Source organism: Capronia coronata (assembly GCF_000585585.1).
Source record: "Capronia coronata CBS 617.96 chromosome Unknown acBCG-supercont1.4, whole genome shotgun sequence".
NCBI classification, from domain to species: Eukaryota; Fungi; Ascomycota; class Eurotiomycetes; order Chaetothyriales; family Herpotrichiellaceae; genus Capronia; species Capronia coronata.
Genome location: NW_006912896.1, coordinates 666,677 through 691,563, shown reverse-complemented (window position 1 = coordinate 691,563; position 24,887 = coordinate 666,677). Strand labels below are relative to the sequence as shown.

General features: G+C 53.0%; 7 protein-coding genes across 7 annotated transcripts; 3 read left to right on the top strand and 4 right to left on the bottom strand.

Moving 5' to 3' along the window:
- Positions 1 to 211: 211 nt before the first annotated feature.
- Positions 212 to 888, top strand: A1O1_04815 (uncharacterized protein; the record flags this gene model as incomplete). The annotated part of the gene is made up of 2 exons (XM_007725704.1): positions 212 to 680; positions 767 to 888. 2 exons carry the CDS (start codon positions 212 to 214, stop codon positions 886 to 888), a joined length of 591 nt encoding a protein of 196 aa, XP_007723894.1.
- Positions 889 to 1,512: 624 nt separating this feature from the next.
- Positions 1,513 to 3,228, bottom strand: A1O1_04814 (uncharacterized protein; the record flags this gene model as incomplete). The annotated part of the gene is made up of 2 exons (XM_007725703.1): positions 1,513 to 1,978; positions 2,033 to 3,228. The coding sequence occupies 2 exons, from the start codon at positions 3,226 to 3,228 to the stop codon at positions 1,513 to 1,515; spliced, it is 1,662 nt and encodes a 553-aa protein (XP_007723893.1).
- Positions 3,229 to 3,599: 371 nt separating this feature from the next.
- A1O1_04813 (uncharacterized protein) lies at positions 3,600 to 5,189 on the top strand (the record flags this gene model as incomplete). Its single annotated transcript, XM_007725702.1, has 1 exon — positions 3,600 to 5,189. The coding sequence occupies one exon, from the start codon at positions 3,600 to 3,602 to the stop codon at positions 5,187 to 5,189; it is 1,590 nt and encodes a 529-aa protein (XP_007723892.1).
- Positions 5,190 to 6,030: 841 nt separating this feature from the next.
- Positions 6,031 to 6,452, bottom strand: A1O1_04812 (uncharacterized protein; the record flags this gene model as incomplete). The annotated part of the gene is made up of 2 exons (XM_007725701.1): positions 6,031 to 6,129; positions 6,273 to 6,452. 2 exons carry the CDS (start codon positions 6,450 to 6,452, stop codon positions 6,031 to 6,033), a joined length of 279 nt encoding a protein of 92 aa, XP_007723891.1.
- An 864-nt stretch (positions 6,453 to 7,316) lies between these two features.
- On the bottom strand, positions 7,317 to 7,850 carry A1O1_04811 (uncharacterized protein; the record flags this gene model as incomplete). Its single annotated transcript, XM_007725700.1, has 2 exons — positions 7,317 to 7,504; positions 7,739 to 7,850. The coding sequence occupies 2 exons, from the start codon at positions 7,848 to 7,850 to the stop codon at positions 7,317 to 7,319; spliced, it is 300 nt and encodes a 99-aa protein (XP_007723890.1).
- Positions 7,851 to 9,930: 2,080 nt separating this feature from the next.
- A1O1_04810 (uncharacterized protein) lies at positions 9,931 to 11,403 on the top strand (the record flags this gene model as incomplete). Its single annotated transcript, XM_007725699.1, has 2 exons — positions 9,931 to 11,244; positions 11,314 to 11,403. 2 exons carry the CDS (start codon positions 9,931 to 9,933, stop codon positions 11,401 to 11,403), a joined length of 1,404 nt encoding a protein of 467 aa, XP_007723889.1.
- Positions 11,404 to 15,946: 4,543 nt separating this feature from the next.
- Positions 15,947 to 17,293, bottom strand: A1O1_04809 (uncharacterized protein; the record flags this gene model as incomplete). Its single annotated transcript, XM_007725698.1, has 1 exon — positions 15,947 to 17,293. One exon carries the CDS (start codon positions 17,291 to 17,293, stop codon positions 15,947 to 15,949), a length of 1,347 nt encoding a protein of 448 aa, XP_007723888.1.
- Positions 17,294 to 24,887: the final 7,594 nt, after the last annotated feature.

The window sequence follows — 24,887 nt, the reverse complement described above, 5'->3', positions numbered from 1 at the left end:
TGTAAGATCACGACCGTGCGTAGATACCCTTCTCGAGCATCCGTGGCTACATGATATACCCATAAGGCCTCCTTAGCCCTCCACTGACCACCTCATATCTCTATATTTTCCATCATTCTGTCTACGTTGCTGCTTGTGCTTGATCCCTCCCCTACAACAACCCCACGGGACCTACGCATCCAAAGACTTCTAGTCAGTCCGATCCTTGAATATGTCCTCTGCAGCGCCGCCTCCTCCCACTATTGTCATCAATACTCCAGGAGCCCCGACTTCGACAGTGTCCGCACCCCGCCAGCCGCCCTCGACTGCTCTGTCAGCAGAAGCCAACCCCCCGAAAGAAAGGCCCCAGAAACCCGTCCTCGTCAAGTCCTGTTACCTCTGCGACGAACAGAATCCCGGCGACTTCTCGCCGACAACGAAATTCCTCGAGGCCTGTCTTCTCTGCTCGCGCTATTTCTGCCCTATCCATAAATCCGAAAGCTGGGATCAAGTCTGCAACATCAACCACGCCAGCTACTACCATGAGTGTCTGGAGCAGGCCCGTGAAGAACTAGCCGGCCAAGGCCAAGACGCCAACACCAACAAACGAGTGTTGGCCGAGATGCTCATCAGTGAGGGCATCTACCCCAGCCTTGGGGAGCGGGAGAAGGCCATTTTCACCACAAGCCCTGTCAGCGATGGTGAGTTTGTGTTTGCCCCCGACCTGCCTGATATCTCGTCCACCTAACGAGCGACTTCTTTTATTGATGCTGACGCGATCCTGCAGCCAAGATGCAGGAACTTGAGAGTTTCCGAAGCCTTGATGCCGCTTTGGCCGGGACCAGCTCGAAACCGAAGCACCAGTTGATTGAAGAGCGGGATGTCGTTGGCGCTGACATTGCCGTGTAAGTGAAAGGACGATGCATTCCCGAGGTACGATCAAAGTTGCAACTTCGATAGTGCCTGGCGGATTGAGACGAAGTGCTCGTTGCGAACGGGCTGTGATATCTAGCGATCCAATGCTGTGGGTGGGCTCTCGGGTGCTCCCCTCGTTTGAGACGCCATGCTCAGATGGTATAGTATTCAAGATGTTCAGGAGGATATTGAACACGCTGGGAGGGTGGCTACCCGTCACGCGGAAGAGCCCCTATCGGCAGATTTTGGGCGAACGTCGGGCTCGATAGGCACCAACATTTATGTGCTAACATAAGAATCCAACAATCCGATTCAGAGGACCAAATCAAAGTGCTACACAATGGTGACCGGCAGCGTATCCTTCCTCCCTTAAACGCCTTGCTCCGTATCACGCTATCCAACCCTCCAAAAACTTGCATGTGTGAGTCCATCCAAGCACATTGCAATCCCTGACGTAGTCAGTAAACCTCTAATAGCCCGCCCACTCATCCACTGCCTTCGTTGCTCGTAAGATGCATTCCCGCCTCAAGAAAAAGCTTGCCCAACATCATTGCCATTTCGCATTACAAGAGCCAAACCTCGAAAGTAGCACCCTGATCTAGGACAAAAAGGTAGTCTTCATACACAGACAATGCTCTCCAAAACACCCATTGCCCGCTGTCCTTCTCGTTCGAAGATCCCCACCACGCGCTCCGCTTCGGCCCGCAATCCCACTTCTGCCTGTTCGGCAAGATGTCCAATCCACTCCTGGACCGTCATGGATTTCTCCGGTGTCGATAATCTGCCACCCGTAAGGGCGAGTATGTCCACTGGTTGGGGCGTGCTTGATTGGAAGATGAGTTCGACATCGGCGGGGTCCCATGCTGGAGCTGGCGCGCCGGGCGAAGAGATGGCGAGAGGAATGATCTGAGTCTGCGTTTGGGTTCGTGCCGGAGGTACAGGAGGTCGGGCGGATGCGGGCCGGGCGCTGGGAGGTGCATTTTCGATGTCTGATGGAGGAGTTGGACTTTGAGGTGTCGGAGAGTGAGTGGATGTGGCTTCGGGCTGGGGTTCAAATTTGGGTTCAAGTTTGGGTTTCAAGGTGCTGGTGGCTTTGGGAGTCGCTGTTGACCTCGTGCTTTTCGATTTGGCTGTCGACATCGTCGCCTTGGGTGTCACTGTTGAACTCCGTGCAGAGGCCCGACGACGCGCTTTAACAGGTGTTGGTGAGGTCTGCGGAGGCGCGCCAACAGGACTTAGTTTCATTTCATCCGGCGCGCCTGGACTGTCTGGTATACTTGGGTATGCGACCTCTGCCGGTGGGCTGGGTATTCCCTGCTGTTGCGAAGGTGGAGAGGGCCGTTCTTCCATACTTTCGGCCTTTGTGGATTTCTGATCTTCCATGAGTTCTCCTGGATGTTCTGGTTCTTCTGCCTTGACTGGTTCAGCCCCTAGGTCGAGTTCCGGCCCTGGTTCTGGCTCAGGCTGTCCTTTCTTCACCCTTGTCGACCGTGTGGTCTTGGTCTTTTTGATCTTTGTAGTCTTCGCTCGGCCTCCAGCTCCTTTCCGTTTACCTTTCGTCGTGGCAGTCGAAGCCGTGGACATTGTTGACATGACCGACATCTCACTTGCATCAATGGATTCTTCGAACTCCGGTATGTCGATGCTGTGCTCAACTTCTGATAGCATTGTTGAATTAGACTGAGTGGATAATCTTGTCGAGGCTTTGGATGTCCGAGATGTTCTTGATGCGCGACCTTTCTTGGCCTTTGGCCGTTTTGATGGCGCCGTGGTGCCGGCAAAGTGGAAGAACGGACACTCAGGAGAGCGGCGGTAATGCTCGTCGAAAGGGTTGTCCTTTGGTTCCCACCCATCTAGAGACAACTTGCAATACACGCAGCTGACAAAGTCGTCACTCTCTGGCGTGGGCGCATAGTGCCAGCCTGCTTCCACCATCTTCTCAACTTTGCATGTCCATCCGCGCTTGGATTCATGTGGCCACCCCAAAGCAAACGTACTCCTCCGCGCGTCCGTGATCTGTGGCCCTGTCGGGTCTTCCATGTCATTCGTGTCCCAGGCGGCATCCTGTCCAATGTTCATCAACGTAGCCCAGCCGCAATCGTTCGAGTGCTTGAGGTGTTCTTGGACTGGATCATCGTCGGGTTCCCATCCACCAAGAGCTCGTTCACATAAGAAGCATATGGTGTTATCATTGCTGGAGCTGGACGGTTTGAAGTAGAAGCCTGCTTTGGCGAGTTCTTCTGGTGTAGGTGTTTTGTGAGGCCACCCCAATTTTGAGCGCTTCGATGGCTTTTCAAACGTCGCCAGACGCGCCTCGAGCGTAGCGTATTCCATTGAGCCGGCTGTTGGTGGTAGAAGTGCTATCCGGCGATGGTTGACTCTCGTTGCATAGGACCCAAGTACGCTTTGTTTGTTGTTGCCGAATACGAGTTGTCGCAGCTTCGCGTCGGTCTTGGCAGATGACATAACCAGCAACTCGGCATACCTTCTATAACTACTTGTCTTCCTATAGCGGCCAATGTTCTGCCTGCATTGGGGTGTCTCACTGACGTAAGGGCGACTTCCGGCCTACACGTGTTCCTCAACGAAACAAACCGCAAACAACCTCGGAACACTCAAACAACACATCCTCTGCTGGTCCCTTACCAAGTAGCAACCTCGAGGATGGTCGCAACCCCGAGGCCAACCATCCGATCACTTCCAAAATGTCCATGCGAGTTGTGCCCAGTGTCTTGGGCAAAAGAGGGATTCAGGACCTCTGCGGGACGCACACGCGCTTACCCTTGCTCGTAGCCTCCAGACGGCTGCCTTACATTTACGGTGCTCGCCATTATGCCAGTACCGAACAAGAGGGCAGACGGGAGGATACGGGACCGCCTCCGGGCTTCGACAGTTCCAAAGCAAGCCAATCCTCCAGCTCAACCTCCCTTTCCAAATCCAATTCTGCCTCGAACAGTGCCAACTCGTCCCAGCGAGAGTCTTCCTCCTCCAGCTCTACCAACTCTGATACTTCTACTTTTCACGTCCCTGACTGGGAGGAGAACCCAGACCTCAGTATATCCAAGTTCTCCGAGCTACCCGGGAAAGATTTTGGGGTCAATCAACATATTCTTATAAATGAAGAGTTCAAGGAAGCGTTGCGACAAATACTCTGGAAATTCCGGGCGCCAATCAGATATGCCTTTGCGTACGGTTCGGGCGTCTTCCCTCAGAGCTCCAAGCAAGAGGACGGGAACTCGAACCTCCATCCATCGCCGCCCGAAGCAATTGCCAAAGTGCAGGACGGCAACCAGAAGATGATTGACTTTATATTTGGTGTTTCATACTCGCAGCACTGGCACTCTCTGAACCTGCAAGAACATCGGGATCATTACTCGGCCGTTGGGTCTTTGGGATCATACGCCGTCTCCAAGATCCAAGATTCCTTTGGTGCAGGGGTATACTTCAATCCGTACGTCACAGTGAACGGTACACTGATCAAATATGGCGTGGTCAACTTGGACACTCTGTGTAAAGACCTTTCTGAGTGGAACACTTTGTATCTGGCCGGCCGGCTCCAAAAACCCGTCAAGATCTTGCGAGACAACCCGGCAGTACGATTGGCGAACCAGGTGAATCTGATTGCCGCCGTGCGCACAGCTCTTCTCCTTCTCCCGCCCGAATTCACCGAACAACAGCTCTACTCGACCATCGCGGGCATCTCATACATGGGAGATCCGCGGATGAGCATTGGCGGAGACGATCCAGGCAAAGTCAACAACATAGTCAAACACCAGCTGTCCAATTTCCGCCGTCTCTACGCGCCGTTGATCGAGAACCTGCCGAACATCTCTTTCATCGATTCCGCCACTTCCAGACGCGACTGGCTGGAAGATCCCACGGTCAATACCAAGCTAGCTCAAAACATGGACCCCGTCACGCGAGGCCACATGGTCCGCCGCCTACCCAGCGCCTTCCGCCAGAAACTGTATTTCGAGTACCAGTCCAAATTCAACATCCCGCGCGGCGAGTTCCAGAAGATGCTCGAGCAGACCAAAGACGAAGACCCGGACCGGATCCGCAAACGGCAGGGCGGCCCCTTTGAGCGACGCATTGCCGAAGACACCGAGGGTGGTGGACTACGAGAAGAGGTCCGGCAGGTCATTGAATCGACCATTCGCTGGCCCAGTCTTATGCAGACCATCAAGGGACCCATCACGTCGGGCTTTGCGCGTAGCTGGCGCTACATAAAGGAGAAAAGACTGAAGGCGAAAAAGGGAGCGCTTGCTCTCAGTCAAGAAAAGAAGAATAAATGAATTACCTAGGGTATCAGATCTTGATTCCTCCCCGTCATGGGTCGTGTGGAATATGAACATTGGATACTCCCACTGGCGGTATCAGATGATCATTTTAACGAAGGGAGCAGGGGCTCCTCTAGTTATCTTGATTGTATCGGAACCCCAAGTGGTGCTACTGGGACTGGTAGAGAGAAAGTCGAGGAGCAGCTACTTTCCTGCCCTCCGGCTGACCTAGAAAAGTCGAAAATGGCTATACTATTTGAACAAATTGAGGCAGACAACAGATCTTCCATTCTCGTTCGAATTGCCGTTGGTGCTCTCCGCTGTATACAGTGCTTCGTGAATTGGGGCGTGCTACCTAACGTGCAGAAGGGCTCGTCTGCATACTAGTACATGCAAATTGGTTCTTTGACAGTGTTTACTCGGACAAGCAGCAGAGGATTGACCATGTCCATTGCCAGTGCCTTGGTAGACATGGTATGCATAATACTAGTACAACGTAGTACAAAATATATTTATTAGGACCCGAAGCCTAAGGCATGGCTGACTCGGAACTTGAGGTACGACATTCAACCACGAGTAACTATAGGTAAGGAATACAAGCCGCCCTTCAGCACCTTTCTCCTTCTCTTTTTCTCCTTCTCTTGCGTGACCAGAGTCTGTCCAAGTTCAGTTCTTGACTCTCTGTGGCCATGTTCCTATTTCCGTTACTGTTACTGTTTCTATTTCGCTTCCTCTCCCCTCAAAGTCCATCCTCGGACCAATTTCCACCCAGCTTTCCAGAGCACGTAGACCGGAATCCCCACGCTCCAGAAATACACGGCGGACCGGAGATAACTGGCACGCTCGCTCTGGACGGTCATGTACAGTATAGTGTATAGGGCGCGCGCGCCACGAGATATTCTCCCGCGCAGACGTTGAGCTCTTTGGTGTCGAGATTGGTGTAGATTCCTGCGATCTGGAAGGTTCGTAGTAAGTTGAACAATGGTTAGAGTCGAATTCTGTCCTTGATTTTGGTCTCAATCCAAGAGAATGAGAATGGAAAGACTCAAAAGAAAATTGAAAGAGAAAGGGTAAGAGAAAAAACGAAGAGATACATACCATGGCAGCCGCAAACAGGGGAAATCCTTCCAACGCATTCAAATGACACCTCCTTGCTCGCCAGAGCATATCGGCCGTCTGTTTGGGTAGTGTCGGGCCCAGACGTTCCAGATTCGCCCTGGGGGTCATGTTGGAGGCGGTATAGATTGCCGTTGTGGCGGTTGTGGGACTCAAAGCCATGAGTTTCGTGAAGAGGTAGATATGCGGCGGATAAGCTAGGGCATAGGAGATGGGGATGGCGTGGAGGGCGAAGGCTGGGGTTGAGAAGTATGGTCTTGGTGCGCACGATGAAGATAGGGATGAGGAGGGCTGGGAGGGTTTGGAAGAGGGGGACAGAGACATAGATGACGGCATCGTCGGGTATATATATGTGCAGAGGTGGACAGAAACTTGAATGGTTGAGTTGAGGGCGATAACGATGGTGGGAGTGTGGAAGAAGGGATTGTAGATGAGTCCCGTCCGATGGGAAGAGAAGCTTTGCGTTTCGAAGGGAGGGAAATGTTGGATTGAATTTGGATTTGACCCTGGGCTGGTAGGTAGGTAGGTAGGTAACAAGACAACAGGGAAGAACATGAAGTAGAGGAGAAGAAGAATAGTAAAGACGAAGGAGCAGAGAGTGTCACGTCTTGTCTTCGTTCAGTATCACATTTTGCATCGCATAACGTACATCTTGAGTTGGGGAGACCTCACTGGTCTGAGGCCATAACGTTAAGGTAGGTAAGGCCGCGAGGAAACCGTAATAATAGCAGACCCGAAGAGAGAGGACGAGAGAGGAAGAGAGAGAGCATAAGGAGGAGGTGTAAGACAATTGCATGAAGAGCGACCTTTCAAACCCCATGTCATGAACATAGGTAAGTTCGTCTTCGACTCGTAATCCCAGCCATCCCTGAACAAATGATCATATCGGGTCGTGCTCGAACAACCAGAACTTTGCAATGGCTCGTAACTCATGGTGTTTTCCTCTCTCTCTCTCTCTGTGTCTCTCAATCTAGCGAGAGACGACTCCAGCACCTGACACCTCCTTTCTAGGACGGCATAGTGAGATCAGATAAGCCCACCCTTATCATTCTTTCCCTGCCTCTCCGATCGAGTAAAGACCTCTTTCGAAGTCAAGTTACCCACGCCTTCCAGCAGACCGCCCTTGCCAAGTTGGCCGCCGACACCTTCATTGACGCCATCCTGGATCGCATCAACGTTCTTGTCGCCAGTGATTTTGGTTTGGCCGAGTTTGTCTACTCCCCACAAGAGAAGACGACAAGGTCAGCTTTGGGTTCATCAAATATAATTACTTTCAGGACTGTGAAGAAGGGAATGGCCCAGGTGACGGATGACGGTGGCGGTGTGGTGTCAATGCCCGTCTCCATATTCGGCCATTCATACATCTTCATCCGTTCATACATCCCATCCCGTACATTGATGATTGAACCATTGTAGCCGTCAAGAATCGAAAGAAAAGACAAACATACCTTTCGCAACATAGCTGGTCTTGTTGTCACCCCACCATCCAAGCACTTTGTCTTCGACCCACGGCACCCAGGTCTCGTATTGCTTGTTATACCAATTCTTTGCGCCGTCCATGGCTGGCGTGAGAGATTGATCGGAACTTGTTAACTGCCAGGTAATGGCAGTGCAGAAGAGGGAGGAGACGCAAAGACAGCGCAGTGGACAGTAGAGGCGTCAAGAGTAGAGATCAGGGAGCAAACAGGGATCTGTTCTTGATTTGCGTCGTTAAAGTCTAGGGGGAGCGTTCGTAGTTCGACTCGGAGTGAACTGTAAGGGAAATCGGTTGGGAAGTCTGCTCAGTAAGGTACGACAGGTAGAGGGTCTGGCTATGCTAACAACTATTTACCTCTGTGATGGACAATGAAGTTGAATTTGTCATAGTACAAGTGGTAAGAAGACGTGGATATCGGGCACATTGGCAAGATGTGGCAGGTACTATGATGCAGTGATGGATGATGGCATCATGGGAACACATCGAGGGGCCCTACAACCATGACGGGACTCGTGGCCACTGCATGTGGCACTCACTTGCAGTGCTTGAAGCCCAAGAAGACCAACTTGAAGGTACAAGGGTGTGAGAGGGTGTGGCTGGTACGTCACCAGTAGGTGTCCTTCTGGCAGCACAGGGTACCTAGACTCTGATGAGTCAAGTTCATTACTAGTAGGTCTGGTCCTGAGTGGCTTTGCCATGCCCACAGGCTGGATAGCAGGCGGTGCATGCGCATGAGCCAGGCAGTATGCGCACAAGTCATCGACTTTCCCAGTTCAAGTTGTGACAACAAGCTGACCAGAAGTCGACAGGAGTATGACGTAGTATGGACGAGGATGACCCTTGCTGACATGATTGAGAGTGCAGGGATTTGGTGATCGAGCGAAAGACACCTGCCAGTGGTAGAGAGGAAGAGAGATGACAGAGCAGAATTGGCATTTCACTACAGAGCGACTACTAGAGACTACTTAGGTAGGTATTCATTGAACACCTTCAGTAATACTAATACTAACAGTACAAAGTACACGGAGAAGAGATATAGGCTCAGCCTTCCCCTTACCTCCAGTCTGAGATCAAGTCATATCCGCCGCCATGCAGTAATCAATCCGTAAGCAGGAGAAATGAAACTACATCGCCTTTGTATATATCTATCATAGCATAGCAGTCTTTGCAAGACCAGGGCCTGTCCTGGCTATGCTTTCTTCACCCGGCCAGAACATCTCCACGCGTTCTCAGAGCTTGTCGTGTCCGCGCAAAGATGGAGATCCCCTTGGCCAGTGCTAGAGATCTTGTGGCCCGTTCCCGTCCTCAAGTGATTCTTCCACAGACTGCCCTCGACAGTTTGTACTAGTCTTCTTGCACCAGCGGTACCAGTGCATTGCGTGAGAAGTCCGGCATGGTGATGGATCGATGGGAGCCCAGCATCCAACAAACCTCTGAACGCAGGCGACTGGTGTAACGTAAGTAAAGAGGATCTAGGGGAGAACTGCCAGGATTGAAGGTCGAACACACAACATATGTAGGTAGGTAGGTAAGTCAGGTAGAACTTGGTTTCCAACTTGGAGACAAAGTTGAAGTTGGGCGAGATTCGAAGAATATGACACGCCACGTGGTGATAACGATAAGCATGTGACGCATCACGTGATGAGGCACTTTGAGCCGTCGGCGTTGTTCCGACTCGTCGCCGGCCATTGTCCGACTCGCTTCGTTGCAGTGCACTCGACACCAACCACTGGCAACCTGGAACCTCTCAAGACTGCCCGTTACAGCTTTTGCCCCAACTTCCACTCCACACTGCACTGCATTTCCTCCGGCTTCACCGCGGCGTATCTGCCGACTCGGAGCCGGTGGCGGCTCGGTCGACATTCAACCTTGAGGCCAAAACAACTAGTGAAATGAAAACAAGGGAGATATTGTCCTTTACGCAAAGGTTACTTGTTTGTTCCCATATCCTACTGTGCTTCTCAAGAGTCCTTCCTATTCTCATCGCCGGTTATATCTCACGAAGGGTAAAACCGAATCAGCTGTGAAGCCACTCTTTCCATCCGCTCCGCACAGGAATAGAGCAGCACGCCTCTTGTCGGACGGCTCTTACAATTCTCTAGCTGACATCAATCTGTGCTTCACAAATTCCGTTTCCGTTATCGAACGAACATTTATTCCACAATGGCGGCGGCAACATCTTCTTCAGATCCAAATTCAAAGTCAAATTCATTACCCCAAGTGGGTTTCATCGGGCTAGGAGCCATGGGCTTCGCCATGTCCACTCACCTGGTAAAGACCGGGTTCCCAGTGCGTGGGTACGATATCTACGGACCGACGTTGGACCGATGGCAGTCGACGTGCAACGACATCCCCGGTTCCAGGGCGACCATCGCAAAATCCCCGGCGGACGCGGTCCAGGATGTTGCGGTGGTCTGTCTGATGGTAGCGAACCATCACCATGTGCATTCGGCCCTGTTCGACGAGAAGAATGGAGCTGTACATTCCTTGCCCAAGGACTGCACTGTCATCGTGCACGCCACGATCCCTCTGACGCAACCGCTGGCAGTGCGTTCCAGGTTGACGGACGAGTTCAAGCGGCCGGACGTCAAGCTGATCGATGTCCCGGTTTCCGGAGGAGTGGCTAGGTCGATCAACGGCACTTTGACAATCATGGCCTCGTCCGATGACCCGAAGAACTTGGAACAACCAGATGCAAAGGTCGTTCTTGACAACCTCACCACAAAAGGCAAAACCCTGTTCATCATCCCCGGCACTCTCGGCGCCGGTCAGTCGGCCAAGGCCTTGAACCAGGTCATGGCGGGCATTCACATCCCGTCCGCGTCGGAGATCATGGGTTTGGCGGCCGTCAACGGTTTGGACACCAAGAAATTCTACGACTTCCTCGTGGCCAAAGATTCGGCAGGTAAACAGCGTCCAGGCTGGAGTTGGATGTTCGAAAATCGCGGGCCCAGGATCTTAAGCACCAGTCCGCCACTGGCATCGGCGACTGCCATCATCAATAAGGACGTCGGCATCATTCAGGACGAGGAGGCAAGATTGGGAGTCGAACTGCCGTTGCTCAATAAAGCGAGCGATGTTCTGAAGGAGGTCATGAAGACACACGCCGCTGCAGACGACAGCTGTGTCGTTCAGTGGTACCTGGGATTCGACTCGGATCGATCGAATCTCGTGGTAGAACGTGGGGGCAAGCCCACAGTCGCCGCCGAGCAGCAAGACGCCTTGATCAAGAAAGTCGCCACCGCCCATGCGATTGTTCACCTCATTTCAGCCTACGAAACAATCAAGTTCGCCAAAGCTCTCGACTTGATGCATGCGGACCAGAGAAAGCAGTGGTACAATATGATTGCTGGTGCGGCTGGCGGGAGCGCCATCTTTTCCGCGGTGATTCCACTGGCATTTGAGGACGCCGACGGTGTGGATGCCGCCTTCAAGAAGTTCGCAAGGGAGAGGTTCACAGGCGACCTGGACAATACGGTGAGTACTCCTGGCTGACGCGTTGCAACACACATCTCCATTTCACTGTTTGCTAATGACCATCTCCAGATCTCTCTCATCAACCATGCAAAAGAACAGAATTACCACCCTATCCTACTTGAAGCGGCAGTCGAATATCTCAAATCATTTTTGAGTTAGTATACCATCCGGCCAAAATTTGCAGCCTTCCGCGCTGGCCCTGGTGTTTGCCCTTGAGAATTGGGCCTGCTTCTATGTCCACAGGGTTGATTGGTAGGAATGGGCGCTGTTTTCTGCCAGTCTGTATAGCATCATATACCCGGCCAGCTTACCTGCACGTGTGCACTCAAACTATCGAAACCGTTATAAGTATGAGTAAGAGTGACTGTTCCTTACCGTAATTTCATTGCGTGCGGCCTGTTCCCGGCTGTACGTTAAGCCGGCATACTCTGTCATTGACTCCTAACCATTGCCGTGCTCACGCTTGGAACGAGAACCAGGCTCGAGCAGAAAGATATTCTGCGGACGAAGGAGCTGGCTGCCCCTTTACTTACTGCGATTGATGGCAATGTTTTGGGACAGACTTTCTCAGAACCCGTAGCTCGCTGGGAGCCAACCACTTTATAGCTGAACAAAGTGGTCTGTGTGAGACGCTCCGATCGTGATCAACATAAGGAGGCTGGTAGCCCTCGAGTTCAATCTTGTTCAGTTGCTCGTGTGGGAAGCGTAGGCCCGAGCTTTTACCCAGGTTCATGGCCAGGGACCGGCTCCCAAGGGGCTTGTCGGGTCAAGAACAGCCTGTTGGACCGTGCTTTGACGACTCGCTTCAGGGGGCTTCGCTGTGGGCGCACCGCGTTCTGAGGCAGATTTCTCGCCTTGTTGTTTCCACGCCCCACCGTAATCATGCGTGGAGGGACGAGTCGACAACGGCACAAGAGAGGAAGGGAAACTCACCGGAATGGGGGCCGGGCGAAGTCTCCAGTTATGGAGGCCAGGGTGGCTGGCCTCTCCGTTGGTGGAGCTTAGCTGACAAGCAGATGTCGATCTATTCCGTAGATCTGGCTGTGATGTCTTGCAGCTGTGCTGTGGCTCCCGGTCAGGGGTTGTCAGTCTCGCAATTCTTGATGCGTAGTCCGTGTTCTTGCCGTCTGACTTGACATCGAGGCATATCCCCGCCGTCCTCCGTCCTCGGTCTGGCCGTGGACGGTGCTGGGACACTGAGAGATGGCATGGTAGAGTGCTCGACACTTATGTCGGTCATATCGTTGCCCGGTCATTGGCTCCATCATAGAGGCACTCGACTTCTGATCTGGAACCAATGGTGCGGCAGGTCTCCCATGGACAGACACTTGTGAGACGTGGTCCCTTAACATCGACTGGGCTCGACAGCTTTGCGTGGCTGCTGGAGGAAAAACATCTATGGTTTGCCAGGAGCAGCATCAGTAATCCTACACTAGTCCACGTAGCTCTTCTTCAATGCTTGTCGAACATGTGTGGAAGTCTTGTTAGCCCTGATAGAATAGCCCAAAATGACTGCATTGTCATCGATCAATCACCTGAAATGTTGGCCAATCGTACCTCTGAATGACAGAAAACAGAGCTTCTGGTCCGTGCTCCAAACGACTCCTCTTTCTTCTTGAACGCATAAAGCCAGCATACAGAGTGCAGCGACCCTGCAAATGGATGGTTCTTCTGTGCTGATCTTGAATCGTTGAATTGGTTAGAGTCGTCCCGCTCCGAAGCGCTTCTTGCAGGGATAGGGCCATCTTCTCTAGAATAGGCAATTATCGGAACGAGTCCCAACAACTGGGAGACATTTCCGTGTCCCCACTGAAGGATCTTCGGTGGATTTGGCTGGAATTCCATATTTCTCAGAGATCTGCGGCAGCATTGGCGATCCCGGCCTTCGCCATGAGTACTGTAGGCCCACTCCGTGCTTTCTGACAAGACACGCCAAGTCCCCGAGGAAGACACATTCGAGAAGATCTAGCCGAAGGTTGAAGGAGTCCTCCCACTGATAGTCGTCCAGAGAGGGGGCAGACTTAAAGATCACGCTGTGGCATGTCTGATAGTGGCTAAGCACGTTATGGAGACCAGGTTTCTCCGCAGCCCAATGAGCAGACTTCACGGCTGGGTATAAGAGGTATTCCGAGGCAAGTCTTGATCCGCTAGGAAAAGAACATTGCAGTCATAGCCATAGGCGCTGACCCACCAGTGGGAGCTCGGGTACCTTATGTGTTTTGTCTGACGGCATCCTTGCAGCCCCATCAACCTACTATGCACCTCAGATGCTGATGCGAAGGTCAAGGAGAACGAGCAGCCGCTTCGAGGTGGGTTTCCGAAAGGCATGGTGGAGCTAGCAGTTGGTAGGGAGTGAGGACATGACGTCCTGGGCATTTTGCAAAACGCTGACAGCTCTCTATGATGACCTCCGTTTTAGACATCGTGCACGATTGCACACGAATCCGGTCGACGCTGGAGACCGCAACGGATTGGATGCCGTGGCAGTGGTATTTTGAGCATGCGATGTGGTTCTGGAAATGTTATTTGTTGGCGCTATTTACCAAAATATCGACAGCAAGGCTTGCGATTGAGGCCTCGTGGTCTGCAAAGGAACTCGTTTGAAGCGGGAGATCTCGGCCTCGTAGCCATACCATGCTCCATCGAACCATTTCTGGAAGAGCAGGACGTCTCCGAGCTCCGAGATCTGGAGAAGTGTAGGCACAAGCTTCCTTCGTATGTTCTTGTCAGCCAAGGCATGGGCAGATTTGGTTTCACACAAAGTCAAACCCGCCATTGATATACTTCTCGTCCTGCCGTCGGTCATTCCAGAGTCCACGAGAAGGCATTCCACCGCCTCGTAGAAGGGGCCGTGCTGCAGCTTAAATGAGAGTCTCCGACAATGTCGCCAAGGTAGGCCGGCTTTTGGTAATACCAAGCATTAAACACCATGAAGACTGGAACGAGAGGGACGTCTGTCTGCCTGCTACTTCAACTGAGCGCCGTATCCAGGTCGGGTTTCGGTCTCGGTGTCAGCTTCGTAAGGGGGGTAAACGGATGAGTGCTTGTCTCCCCACCGACCGTGAGACAGATTGCAAGAGACAGGCCTGCAGTGATGGGTGCCAGTTGAGTGCTGTAGAGGACTCCAGCTCCAACATACAATCATTGAATACTACTACCATAGATGCAGGTAGAGACCACTGGCGTGGCATTTCGAGGACTGCGGTGGGAGCTGCAAAAGCGCAGAACGATCTGATTGGTTCACAAGGCATGCAGCCTGGGCCGGAGTTCCGAGGTCGATCTTGGCATCAAAAGTACTGCAAACCGGAACTGGAACCGCAGTCACGTGGAAACCTGCGCCGGCGGTTTGGAGAACGTTTCAGCCTACGACACAGTAGTACTAGTACCACCAACTACTAGCCGTAGTAGCGAAGGGAAAAATGCTCACGGTGCGCAATCTGTTCAACCCACAGCGTTTCAGGCTTTTGGGCTTTGTTTGATTTGAGCATCTTTTAGCCTAAACAACGAAAGTTACGTGTACATTGTTCATAGCAATCTCGAACCTTCTGGTACTGGTATTTCGGATGTGGTGGTAGCCGTACCCGACGGGCGACCTGCCCACCAGGTACCTAGCTCTAGGTACGTACTCTGTATATCGTTAACCGAGAATTGCGCCCATGGGGTCCACCCCCCAAAGCCAAGCGTGGGCGTCGAGCATTGAGAAATTGCAGCGGCCCGAGGCGCAATCAACAAAGACACTCGGACCATGAGTTCCAAGGCACTGCACTGCACTGGCATCAGATGCGGAAATCCTGTCACCACGTTAACGGACCACAGACGATGTCCCAGTGCGGCTGTCATGTTTCATGTTTGCCGGGGACCGCGGTGTCTTGTGTGTCCGCGTCTGTGTGTCTGTGGCTTGTGCCTGGGGTCGTCGCAACGTAAGATCCAATTTCCACCGCACTCCACGACATCAGTCCTTCAAGTTTCAGAATGGCCTCCATCACCGGCGCAACTTCCGCAACCAAGTTGGCCATGGTCTGGAAACGGAAACCGTGGATGCAGCTTCGGCTACTTTCGCTTATTGTAATCCACATGTCATGTTCAAAATGGTCTAACCTAAGCTACCTACATATCAACTGACTGTGGCTGCCAGGAAACCGGGAGCCCGAATACTCAGAAAGCGCCCTCGCTGGTGCTGCCTCCACCGACCAACCTATCCACTGTAGCGTGAGGCATCGTGAGCAGGCTGGGACTGCTGCAATCTCTTCTACATTCCCTGCCAAATTGTTGCCTTCTGTTCCGGCCGAATGCCTTGCCATTCATGTCGTAAGCGACATTGCACCATCGCCATGGTGAATAGTCTCGAAAAGAAATCAAAACATCCCCGAGCATTTGACGAGACAGACCCAAGTTGGTGACGTGGCATGACATGTCCCAAGTTGGCCCGCAACCGTCCCCAAGTCGGAAAGAGGTGCCTGTAGAATTCCTCCCCAAAAAGATTCCAACGCAAAGGTGACATAGAACCGTCAAGCAAATTTGTAAGCAGTATCTTTGCCAGGTAGACCTCCACATGCAAAGATATTCGTCAACCGTGGTGTCAGTGTGCCGGGGCTCCGCCAATAATCTCGTGAGCGGAAAAGGCCAATCCATTCCACTCGGCTGTGTGGCCTTAGTGCCGAGCTGGTCGAGACTCATCTCCGAATGAACCAAGCAGTTTGCTCTACCGTGTTTCAGATTTGTACGCCTCGTACCGAAACGGATGGTCCTCGTTCGATCCACCAGGGGACGAGCCGGTGTATTGCCTTCTTGGACCGGGTCCCGGTCCACCCTGCTCGTCCATGCGTTGTTGACGACTGCTTGGGCGAGCCACATTGCGACCGCCAAGGTCCAGCTCGCGGGATGACAGGTCACTGTCCTGACGTGCATGACGTGAAGGTCGGACCCGATGCCCTGGGGACGGTTCTCGCTCACGGGACGAGCGAAACGATGCGGGTTGTGACGGGTCAGAATGTTGAGACGTGGGCGGCGCAGGTACTCCCTGCCCCCCGGTTGTTTTGCGCTTCTTGGGCGAATTCTGGTACTCTGATCGCAGATGTGAGCCCGCGCTCTGGGAGAACGGCGAGCCATGGTTGCTTTTGCCGGACGGCGTCGGAGGATGGTTTCCACCGGTAGATTGGTTGGGAGGAGTCCAGTGGTGAAAGAACAACCCCGGTCCCGATGACTGTTCGGACGACGCTGTTTGCGGCTGCGGTAAGGCCTGCCGGTTACTCTGGCTCGCCGAACTGGGGACGAATTCTGTAGTATTCAAGCGTGGAAGCGTGGAAGGTGGTGGCGGCGGACCGGATATCGAACTGCGATCTTGACTCGAGGGTTGTCCTGTTTGTGTGGACAGTGGTGCCTGCAGAACCTGGTGCCCTCCATACGGAACAGGTGGGATCATCCGACTGTCTCGCTGGGTGGGGGGCGACTGTTGCTGTTGCTGTTGCTGTAGCTGTAGTTGCTGCTGTTGAACCTGAATCTGCTGTTGCTGTTGTTGGTTCTGTATGCTGAGAGTGGCCAAATACTGCTGCGCCCATTCCAAGGTGTGACCAGGAAGATTCCCGCCTCCAATACCGGCAAAAATCAGAGGCACCATGGGAGGAGGAACGCCGCCCTGCAGAGATTCGCGCAACATGCTCTGCTCAATGCGTCTCTGGTCGAGACGCAGAGTTTCCTGGCGAGTCTTCTCCTCCTCTTGCTTCCGGCGATCTTCCTCGGCCTTTGCGTGAAGCCAGCTCCGCATAGAGTCATCCTGACCCGCCCATTGCGAGGGCGGAGCAGGCAAGTGGCCTAATGGGGCAGGTGCCGAGGGGTGACCCCGATCTGGAGGAGGGAGACCAAGACCGGCAGGTAGGGGCAAACCTCGATGGGAGTTGTTCATCTTCGACTCCTCGAAGAATGAGGATATATTGCGAGGAGACTCGGGAGGAGAGTATCTCGAAGGAACGGACTTGTTGTAGATAGAATAGTCATGAGGTGGTTTGATGTCGTTCTGCATGAGGCTAGGGGGCGCCAGAGCTAATGACATGGAGGCGGTTGTTCAGCGGTCGATTGGAGCAACGGAGTGGTATGCTGTAGCAGAACACGCGGAAGAAATGCCTGTGCTTGATGGTTTCTCTCTCCAGAACAGAACCGACCAGGGCTCGGTTGAGCGTTGTATATAGGAAGCCTTTGAAGAGTCCGAGCAGAGTTAATTGAGGGATGCTGTCAATGACGTCCGGGTTCGAGGGTGTAATGGTTTAGTCTCTGACAGTTCCAGGCCAGAGAAGGTCTGAGTGTTGCACGATGGAGAACGAGCCAGGTAGTTATGATTTGGAGCGAGGACCGGGCGTTTAGCACAACCAGGGTCTGGACTGTGGCTGTTTCCCAGATCTCCAGTCGATGAGATGAACCCTGTCGGAGCGACAAGACGGTGATCAGGCGAGGGTAGCCGGCAACAGCCTGTAAGCAATCCTATAGACCAGATCGGGTTCGTTTAGAGGGGAAGGTTACGTTGATGTTGAGCCGGATCGGGGTGGATGTGAGGCAGGGCGAAACGTTTGGCCAGGATCTGAAGACCAACCAACCCAGGGCAGAATTGTCTTCGACGAAGGCGCTGCTCAAGCCAGGTGGACCGGGATACAAAGAGGTCAAGCGTGGACCAAGAAGAGGTAGGGGTCGGATGGGTCCCTTAAGGACGTTTCATGGAGGAATGAGGGAAGCTGGATTGTTGTTGCCCTTCGCTAGGAGGGTGGAGGCGGTCCCTGCGGATGACGGCGGTAGGTGGGCTGGTGGTACAGGCTTTGCGGCGAGAGGCGCGGAGAGAGACAGGACCGGAGCCAACAGAGGAGAGCAGCAAGGACCGGGGGTGGATATGGTAGGGTAGGGTAGGTAGGGTAGGGTAGGGTTTGTCAGGTAAGGTGGTTGACAGACTGGCAGCAGTAGTAGTGCTAGAAGGTAGCAGGCGTAGAGAGAGGATGGACTCGATGGAGGTCCAAGAGCAAATCAAAGTACGAAGTGGCACAGTCCCCGTCACCTGGAACCTGGCACAAAATGACCGAAGAGAAGTAACCGTGATAACCATGGAAACTGAATGATAATAACACTAAAAAGAGCGGAACGAGAGGTATACAAGGTAGTTGAGTGTAGGAGGTAAGGTATGTTGTAGGGAAGATAGAAGATGGCGCGGCATAACAGACGCTGCAGCACATTGCAGTGTACGTACTATGTTACGTGGTACTTGGTAAGGCAAATGAGAGGCGCAGTTCAAGTTCCCGATCTACAACTACGGCGCAGGACATAACTCCCTCCATACAGCGCGCTTCGTGCTGGGATTTCCGTCACAAAGCCATACCTCAGCAGATACCAACTTGGAACTTGGCCGCAAGTACCAAGGTACCTGGCCCACGTACAAACGGCGAAGCTAGGTACGTTAGGTACCTAAGGTACATGAGGTAGGCTGATACTGCGGGTCAGATCCCACCGCTGTCAGGCCAAAATCCATACACGCCGTTTACAGTAGCGTGGTACTGTAATTATCCCAAAGCAGACCTAGAGCGCCTAAGCCTAGTTGGGAATGCTGCGCTCTCTGCCAGTCTCCAGTCTCTCATCATGAAGTGCTAAGCCATGCCAAAGGCGTAAACAGGGGAGTTGGCAACGTCAGGATGCTGGTCGACACCTACACCCCACGCGCGCGCCAGAAGGGCCTAGAGGACGACCGAAAAGTCAGTTGGGCAAAAAGCAGGGTCAAAAGTGAAAGACACCCGGTGGCAGGTCCATGGTACACCACAGCATTGCAAGGTTCAGGGGACCAGCAAACACGACAGACACCGAGAGGGTCAAAAGCCAACAAAGAAAGATATGACGGTGATACTCTCCTAGTCTGGCTGTCACAAGTCAGTCGGTCAGTCGGTCCGTTGCTGTGAGGCGTACTATAGACAAGTCAACGACGACTTTTCCCTAGGCCCAGAATTGAAAGAAGCAAGTACGTAGTATTCTGTCGTGGCTGACTGCAGCCAAACTGCGCCTTTTCCAATACCGACCTAGGTGTCTGGATCTTCTGCCTCAGGCTTCACCATCTCCGTACCACCCTGCACACAAGTAACTACCGTATCTGTACCCAGGAAGGCATGCAGATGAGCGAGCCTTTGCCACCCCTCATCATTCTTACCATGGTCATCCTCTTCCTAGTTCCTTCCAGCTCAGCTTCGAGAACATTTCGTCTCCGCCCCTCAATCGAGAACGCTCTCGGTTCACGGCATCCCAAAACAGTATGACCATATGAATCCACCTTCCTCCTTCAGCCGCATCCGAGATGGAGTATGATCAAGAAAGGACATATGAGAAGACCGAAAGGCACACCATCAGCTCTCCCGCGGGCGCTGCCTACCATAGACATCGGTCTAGCGATCTCTCTCTGTGCTCGAACTATTGCACGATCAAGCCCCCAAGGGACAGAGATCAACCTCCGCGGTTACGCTTGATTCGTGGTGCGGGCCCATCTACCCTGTCATCGAGTCGCTCCTCGGCTCGCAGCACCGGTTTCCGTGTATTTGGGGGGAAAATTGAATAATAAAATAACAACGTTCCATACCCACTGGGGAATTTGCTGATGGACTGGCCTGAAATAATCGACCAGCCCGACTGACGGCACGTCGGGGGCTTAGAATGATGCGGCCATGCTGGCCTGGCAGCTGGAGCTGGAGCTGGAGCCACAGCTTACGCTCTATTACACAAGCCAGGGGCTTGTTAGGCGCACTCGCCTTCCGCCTCTGCTGTCGCTGATGATGCCCGTCCGAGGGATGAACGGGACGATCTCCACGCCTATCACAGGCCCAAAGCATGCTACGCCATCACCTCTGATGCCTATCTTGTCTCCTTTGGGCTCACTGACACCAGCCTCCGGACATGCCAACAAGGCACTCCCGGGAAGCAAGCACGTTTTCTACGCCCGTCACATGGCACCCACCTGTGATCCATCTGTGGCATGGCAAACTCATGGCACCCCTGGTGCCACGAGTGCCACGAGCTCATATTACAACTCTGTGGCCTCCAAGATGTCGATCTTTTCTCTTTCAATCCAAAAACGGAACGTCGGCTTCTAGTTGAATTCGCCCTCTGTCGGTGTCCACGCCCGTGCAAGCAGTGCCTGGACTGTTCTGTTACGATGTGATGTGTCAACCGCAGAAAGCATCACGGTCCTCCTTGCGGGCACATCTATGGCTTTCTAGTTGTCGCTCCGGGCAGTCGGTTGCTCGGGCTCTAGAGCTGCTTCTGGGTGGACTCCAATACCAGGCCGCCCTGTTCGTTTACTGCTTACCACGGCCCTTCGCGTGTGCAAGGCGATGAAACAAAAGTGCGGATACAGCTTGGTACTGAGCCAGGTCTGTTTTACACAACGAGCAGTGCATTATTGTCACTGGCATCCGCTAGTGAAATCATCTCAACATAACTAAACAGACACGGCGGACGCCCCTTACATTCGTTGGCTGCTCGATCGGCGCCTATAGCAATTTCCAAGTCCAGCAATGCATTATATCGCAAGACACTGTAATTAAGCCCTTCACAGCAGACACTTTGTTTGGCCGAAGGTTCATGCTACCTAGTATTGCTTCGGCAAGTTCTCAATGCGTGGAAACTGTATGGCGCGTGGCCACTCTGCAGCCCTTCGACAGCGATCAAAGACCCCTTTAGTCCAGTATCGAATCTGCGATTCGTTGCTTGCATTCCTGCACCCACTGTACGCCGAGTGACTCTCATGTGCCACAGATACGCAGCATTGGACGAGAAAGGGCTGCACGCATTATCCAGCTTGTCATGGAGGATCAGTGACCCTGTTGGGTTTGGGGGGCCTTGGTGTCACGGCAGCCACCGAAAAAGTCGACGCGAAGGCCCGAATCATGATCGTGTTGGCAGAATTTGGATCATTGCATCAAGGGATGGCTTTGCCAAAGTTGTGGCAGCTGAATGTGGCATGCGATCAGCACAACGACGCACAGTTGCAACAAGCTTGTCTTCAACCATTCCCACGAATGCTCCGACCTTACTATTAGATGCTCAGGGACCGAACCCTCTGAACATCGAGCAAAGACACATGATGCGCGTCCTGGCTTGAAATGACACTAGACAACTGTGACGGCCTATAGAAGCAACGAAAAGATTCCCACAACCGGCATGGTCTCAATGCAGTACGCAGGATCCTCGCATCGCCGGACCGTTTCCAGCGAAATCGAGGGTCCAGCTCTCCCACAGGTAGCACAATCCTTTGGAAATTCTCCGAAGGCTTGCACCAATTATGAGCAGGGCAAATGCTTGAAACAATGACACAACAGGCATGACCTGTGGGCAACTGGAAGACCCGGAAGGGAGCTTGAAAGACTGCCCTCCCACTATTGTGACATCGCGACTGTGATGGTTTCAACGCTGACTTCGCTTCAATTCGTGGAAAACATGCAGCGTCCCAGTTCTTGCTTGCTTCGTACGGGCATTCCGTGTACGTATCCCTGGACGCAGACGGAGCACCCTTGCCTAAACGGGGCCGTCCGGCCAACCGCTTGACTTGTTCAGGCACTGGGTTGCTCTGATCCCACAGGTCGGGAGAATTAACCACGTCAGAGTGCATCTGCGAGAGCAGCCACACCACGCAATCTCAGCTGCTTCCCTGGTAGCCGCAATCTTTGGTTTCCTCAAGTTCCAAGATCGGTTCGGTGAACCTGCAGACCAGGCCGACCTCCACAGCAGAAGCTCGGCGGGACGGCGTGCACCCGGTGGCGTCAAAGGGCTTCTTGTAAGTGGTCCGGTTTGACCATCCTCGCCTAAAATCCTCCAGGCCCTTACCAAATGCGTGTTCGATTTGCACCGGAGGCTTCCCAGCTTGCTGGAGATCGCCCCGTCTGGTTAATTTCAATAACAAGCGAACAGGACCAAGTCAAGCCTTCTGGCCCAACCCTATGGGAAAGTGCTCACCGAACCATGAACCATCGGATGGAGCTCATGCTCTCCGGTAGTGACAACATTGCTTAGGTCGCTTACGGTTGCTGTAGGGCAATCACTGCAAACACGCCGACACGATATCATTTCCAATTCTTACAGTAGATACCGAAAGAGCCTCGGCCAACGTCGGCGCTTCCAGACCTTGACAGACACAAGATTGATGAGACCGCAAAAGAAGCCGGACGGGAACTGATACTTCAGAACCCCATGCTTTTTTCTGCCTGCCAGTCCAGGGTCTTTGTCGATTTAATACTGTTGTTGGTCACCTTGCAAAGAATTCAAAACCACTGCCGCAGCCTATCGCGTAAACCACCTGCAACACACCATGGGAAAAGCGAAGGGCAGGTCAAGTTACAGGCCTTCCCCTGGTCCCAATGCCTGTCCACCAACGTCAGCCAACCAAAAGTGGCACACCTGTCTCTATTGGCACGTTTTGATGTAACATCTCCGTTGCCATTTTCGGGAGGTCGATGATGCACCGATCTGGAGTTTCATCCTCTCACATTCCAAGCAAGTGTCCGCTTGACGTAGCCGGCGCCGTTTGCGGAGCATATCTCACCACGTACAACTCAAGGTCGCTCTCAAGGAGTTGCAGACACGTTTTCACCACATATCCATGGATCTACAAAACATGTGAATGATCCTCGTCACCATGTGCTGCTTGACACCGATCACAGCACGAGGGCGCAAGGATCTAAGCACGCGACAGTTTCCTGCTGGACGACAATCAACATCCGTTTCCTGTCCTGCAAACTTGCTGAAATAGCTTGCGCTTTGGTAGTGCACAGTTGGTTGTCAGAACGAGGTCAATGGCTAAGCCGATAGGACTACACTCCATGGCCAGACTAACCGGAGACTTCAGGGATGCGTCACGGCAGAGTATACAACTGTACCATCAGCCTGTTATTTGAAAAGTTTGGACATGCTTCAGTGATTATGTACCAAATCTCGGGATCCGAAACGCTTGGAGTGGTATACGCAACATCTATCCGCTGTTCTGCAATAATCGCCAAACGAATCCGGATATACCTTGGGATTCAAATTGTGAAGGGCCAGGGGGCTATTGCTTCGGCGCGGAAGGCTGGTCTCGTCTCCGACATTGCTGCAGCCACTGACTTCACCCGCCCAGAGACCCCTTTTTACCCTTAAGAAACTCTCAAGAACCCTACAATGCAGAGTTTGGCGTGGGTACCAATTGACGCGTTGGATGAAGTCACCATCAAGGGTCGTTGCTCGCCACTTGAACCCTCTACCTACGGGACATGTGTCCCGGTAACATACCTTAAGCCACCAATGAAAGTGCATTGAAACGGTTACTCTGGGCAGGATAACCTTTGACAAACTAGATACATGGAGGCTGGGAATGTTCGAGACCTTTGGAATATATTTCAAGGACCTCACCAATGCTTGGTCCTCGATCCAGACACTCTGTCCGCGACGGCTTCTCCTGCAGACACGACACCGTTGCTTCTGTCCGGCGTGTATGCCACAATTGCCATTGGTTGCTGTCTTCATGGAAGAGCACACAGCCCACCGGCTAGAAGTATGGATATTTACCCCTTTGTGATCGGCGCCTTCTCATTTATCTTCGCTTGTCAGTGGTCGATAGCAGTGTCGATCATTGCACGTTTCTCCAGGGATTCAGTGAGCTAGACTGTTGATCCTACTTGCTGCCACGAGGTCCAGAATGTCAAACACGATCAGCATGCTGCCCAACGTGTCGTTATTCTGCGATATGGTTTTCGAAGTCTGCCTCGAGGCGAGGAGGCCCGATTGATGGGTCCTGTCTCCTAGCGAGCCGTCGAATCCGGAGATCGGGGCTCAGGTCGACCCTTGGAATGACTGACACCCTATAGCAGTCCTCCCAAACCCAACTTCGAGAGGTATGGGTGTCAGCGGCGTTGTGAGATCGTCGCCACCGGTTTTGATCGGGGCATTGCTAAACCTGCTGGTCAATGTTGTTCAGTCAGAGAGCCCTTGCAGTTCGACCAATCTGTCCAGGTCACTTGCCGGCCTGGATCCCCAGAGACTCAAGACCACGAAGTGATGTCCCATGGCCTTCTTTGCCAGCTCAGGGAACAAAGACTGCTGTTGCTTGCAAGCCCTTTGCTCCGCAGCAAGACTGTACAAGGTCGGAAGAGCGACCACTATCCCTCACACCTGGTTCGATGTCTCAGCAAGACAGTCTCATGACGGGTTTTCATGCTATATTCGCATACAGAGCTGCTTGTTCACCCGTGAGAGCCTACACAGACAATAGCCTTCCCGACCTTCTCTTCCTCTGCGTTCGATTCTTGTTGCCCGGCCCAATCGACCGTTAAAGCACTCTGGTCATGGTAACCTAAGTCACAGGTATTGCATGAACACCATGTTCGAGGGCTCTTTCGTGATTGCGAGAGCGTCCATGATATCTGTCATCTGCGCTCGTGAGAGAGTGAACACGCTGATGCCTCTTGCCGCCCTACAGCATTGTCTCCATCCTTCAAACGTGGATCTTTCCTGAGATCCGATGGGCACCAAGACTATCCATCTGCTTCGAGGTGCATAGCGAGTCCGAAGTATCCCACAGGAGAATACATGGCAACGTTAGGTCTACTTCGGCGAGAAACGCTATGCGACCAGGGCCGGAGTGCTGGCTGACTTTGCATTCA